Here is a 3419-nt window from a genome sequence, read left to right as displayed (position 1 = left end):
TATATACTACAATGTACGTGGGTATTGATTATTTGAATACAAATATAAACAGTGCATTCAGTTATAAACAATAATTGTTTTCAGGACGTAGCTGACGGACAACTAGTTCCTATTTATAATACATTTGCCTCATTCAGTTTATTGCTACGTCTTTGCGAACATATTTTCCTGGGTAACATATATGTTTAAAAATGATGTCATCGAGTGTATATTTAAAGTTGTTATGCAACCTTTCACTATAAATACTAATATTTTAAAGTCATTTACAAATGACACGTTATTTGTTAACAGACAGACAGTTAATTCAGACTTATACAACGGTTCATCGTCTTCATACTTTAATATACTGATTATTTTCTGTCACGTGAAAACAAATAATACCATTAAATAATATAACATAAAACGTCAATTAAAAGTATAAACACACATAAACACAATCTATGGCAATAACACATAACACAAGTTATGTCAAGGGGGTGATGAAATATCTAAAACAGTTTTATTCAGGATCGCATTTCTTTTAACTTTAACTTCTTTGCTGATTTACGATTTGAAATCTCTGTTCTACTAGTATCATATACAGTTAATAACTTGTTTAATTTATACAAAGTTTGGTTATATAAAATATACGGCTAATTATTATTTTTTAAATCGTTCTAACAGAGGCATATACATATAAAATGGCATTCGTCTTCTAGACCAACGGCATAACAACAGAAACAATAAAGTTCATTTCGTTGAATGTTTTTTTCTGATATGTGAATACTCTCAACCTTACAACAGATAAACGCAGACGTTTTTTTTAAAGAATATTACCATTTACATGTACATAGTTTTGAAGCAAATAATTAGCTGAAATATCAGATACATAACTACCGTAGATTGGCAAGGCACATTGTTACCGGATAATATGCAACTGTATGTCTGGACTGAGAGTGTTATGCTTCGAAATGCACTGTCGGTAAAATGCAAAGAACGTCCCCGGAAGTGAACCCCATGGTTCTATGATAGAGTAAGTATGACCGTCGTCCGCCGAAATGCGGTCTACGTCACCGTTTCCGTCGGATACGTACATGGACCGGAATGTGAAAAATGGATAGAGATTTCTGGGTCGGACAAACGTCGCGTTAGAGATAAGCAGACGGGTTTCTTTGACCAGCGACACGATCTTCATGGTGACGACGCCACCGTCGGCGTAGTGCAACGTCAGTTGTAGCATGTCCGTGTTAATGTTCACGTGATCGATTGGTGCGCACGGACGGACGTCGGCGGGATTAGTCTGGCCGATTATGACGGACGAACCGAATGGAATCCAGTCAAGGCCGTGCGGAGTGATAGGGAGGATACGGATGTTGCCATCTTGGTACATGACGAAAACTTGGGACCAGCCGTCCGACGACCACGGCACGCGCTGGTACACCCGGAAATAGTGGACGCCGTGGTCGGTGCGCCCTGTGTTGCTAATGGTTACCGTCATGCTCTGGTTAACTCGCCACCAAAGGTCGACCTTTACTACTTCGATCACAGTCTTACCGTCGTTGTATACCTCCGTTGCTACGTCTGTTTGGAAGATGCGTTTTATCGCGTAAATCTTGCCTATTTGTAGCGATTCTGGATTCTTTTGTTTTGAATAGAATGTAATCCTTATTTCATTTGAGCTGCCTTCTCGCAAACTAAAATCTGTTGAATTAAACTCGAGTAGTTGTTCATAGTCGACCACAGTTGCGTGTTGCGCAGAAGACCATTTCCCATAACGATTAAAATAGTCGAACTGGATTAAAAGCGTGCCGCTGTAGTGAACATTATGTAAAACAAAGCGTAAACCAGTTTCTGATTCCATTGCTCCTTTCGAAGGCCCACTGAGTGGGAACGTGATAACTAGTCTACCGACCTGATTTGAGCCCGAGTCCCCGATCACGGGATGTAAATTCAAATAAAAAGCCGAACTATCTTTAGCAGTTGATGACCTATTTTGATATCCAATCCCTGAAAAATAAAACAACTTTTCCGCCATCTCACAGTTTGTAAAATCTGCGCCTCTGTTGTTTGCAAATGTCGTATATTTCGGAAGACTCGCGGTCACTGTGAATATTCTCGTGGACTCATGGAATACCGGAATGTTCACGTTGTCTTCCTCCGCGCATTTCGTCGGCCGGCTCTTCTGAACCGCCCGACCTTTCGCGGCGTGTTGTTTCTCCGTGACATCAGGGCGATACCGGATGTTGTCGAAACAAAACACCTCACACACAGACGAGGCGTGCGACTGGGAGGAATTGATGTCAACGGTAACCATGTCTATTTCCACGCCATACTGGTCAGTTTCCTCCGCGAAAATTGTCAGTATATGTATGCCCTGTGAGAAAATGAGGGAGGCGTTCGCCATACTTTGAGATCGAAACGTGTTCCACGCGAGTCCGTTGTTCGCGACAATCACCGTATCAAATGAAGTTATTTCCATTTTGTCCACACTTACACGTATCCGATCACTTCCGCCGTCGTTCGAATAAAGAAGTCTCAAAAGCCTTAAGGGCGAGGGCGCCATGAGACAGAATTCATAACTAAGTATGTTGCCTTGATGCAGAAGAACAGACATATTGTTTGACGCGTGAGCCCTTGACATTATCTTACCGGATGTTCTGATCATGTTCTCTGCTTCTATTGAAAATTCCGATCCACGAATTTTCACCGCGAACACTACTATTGCGACCAGCAATAACGTATACAGTTTCAACATAGTTTAACACGTAAGATGAGAAGAAGCCACTTTTTGAAATGACAAATCGATCTGCGTATCAGTTGTGATATATTCAACAATAAACCTACGTTTGAAGACTTCACGAATAAATAGCCATTGCGGCTGCATTTATTTCAAACTTGATTTATTAAATGATTCGTTACGTCTCAAAAAGCACTACGTCTTACGTTCAAAAAAAGCATATGGTCGTCATAAGCAGACGACATTTTTCAATTGATGTGGTAAACACGCCCTGTGAAGGCGTTACGTCAGTTATTTTTATAAGCGTTTATGTAAATAAATACGTCGGTCGGTATAGTACCAGAAAGGCCGTTTACCAAGAAGGCCTTCCCAAAAAGGCCGCATTAAAAAGGCCGCATAAGTGAACCAAAAAGGCCTCATGGTATACCAGAAAGACCATACAATATTTTTATTATCATTGAGTAGTTATGTTGAATATAATTATCGTATCTATTAAATAGTCATATTAATTCTGGTTTTAACTTATTTATTAGTCTACTTACAAGCCGTTAATATTATAATTAAAGTCGGCAAAATTATCGCCAATTATCGCATACATGTATGAATTGTTCGTTAGTCACAATATTTTTCCTTGAGTAATTGATGTTTCAATTTTTAAATTAAAAGCCGTTAATTTTGTAATCAAAGTCGGCATAATTATCGC

At 39.5% G+C, this 3419-nt stretch overlaps 1 protein-coding gene across 1 annotated transcript; it reads right to left on the bottom strand.

Moving 5' to 3' along the window:
* Positions 1-276: 276 nt before the first annotated feature.
* LOC127873955 (uncharacterized) lies at positions 277-2761 on the bottom strand. The gene has a single exon (XM_052418057.1). It carries the CDS (start codon positions 2732-2734, stop codon positions 899-901), a length of 1836 nt encoding a protein of 611 aa, XP_052274017.1. The 5' UTR covers positions 2735-2761; the 3' UTR covers positions 277-898.
* Between the last annotated feature and the right edge of the window lie 658 nt (positions 2762-3419).

Source organism: Dreissena polymorpha, chromosome 3, assembly GCF_020536995.1.
Source record: "Dreissena polymorpha isolate Duluth1 chromosome 3, UMN_Dpol_1.0, whole genome shotgun sequence".
Taxonomy (NCBI): Eukaryota; Metazoa; Mollusca; class Bivalvia; order Myida; family Dreissenidae; genus Dreissena; species Dreissena polymorpha.
The sequence above is the reverse complement of the archived record's forward strand: the minus strand, read 5'-3'. Positions and strand labels throughout refer to the sequence as shown.

Coding starts and splice junctions, on each gene's coding strand:
- LOC127873955 (XM_052418057.1), bottom strand. CDS start 2,734: ATGTTGAAACTGTATACGTTATTGCTGGTCGCAATAGTAGTGTTCGCG.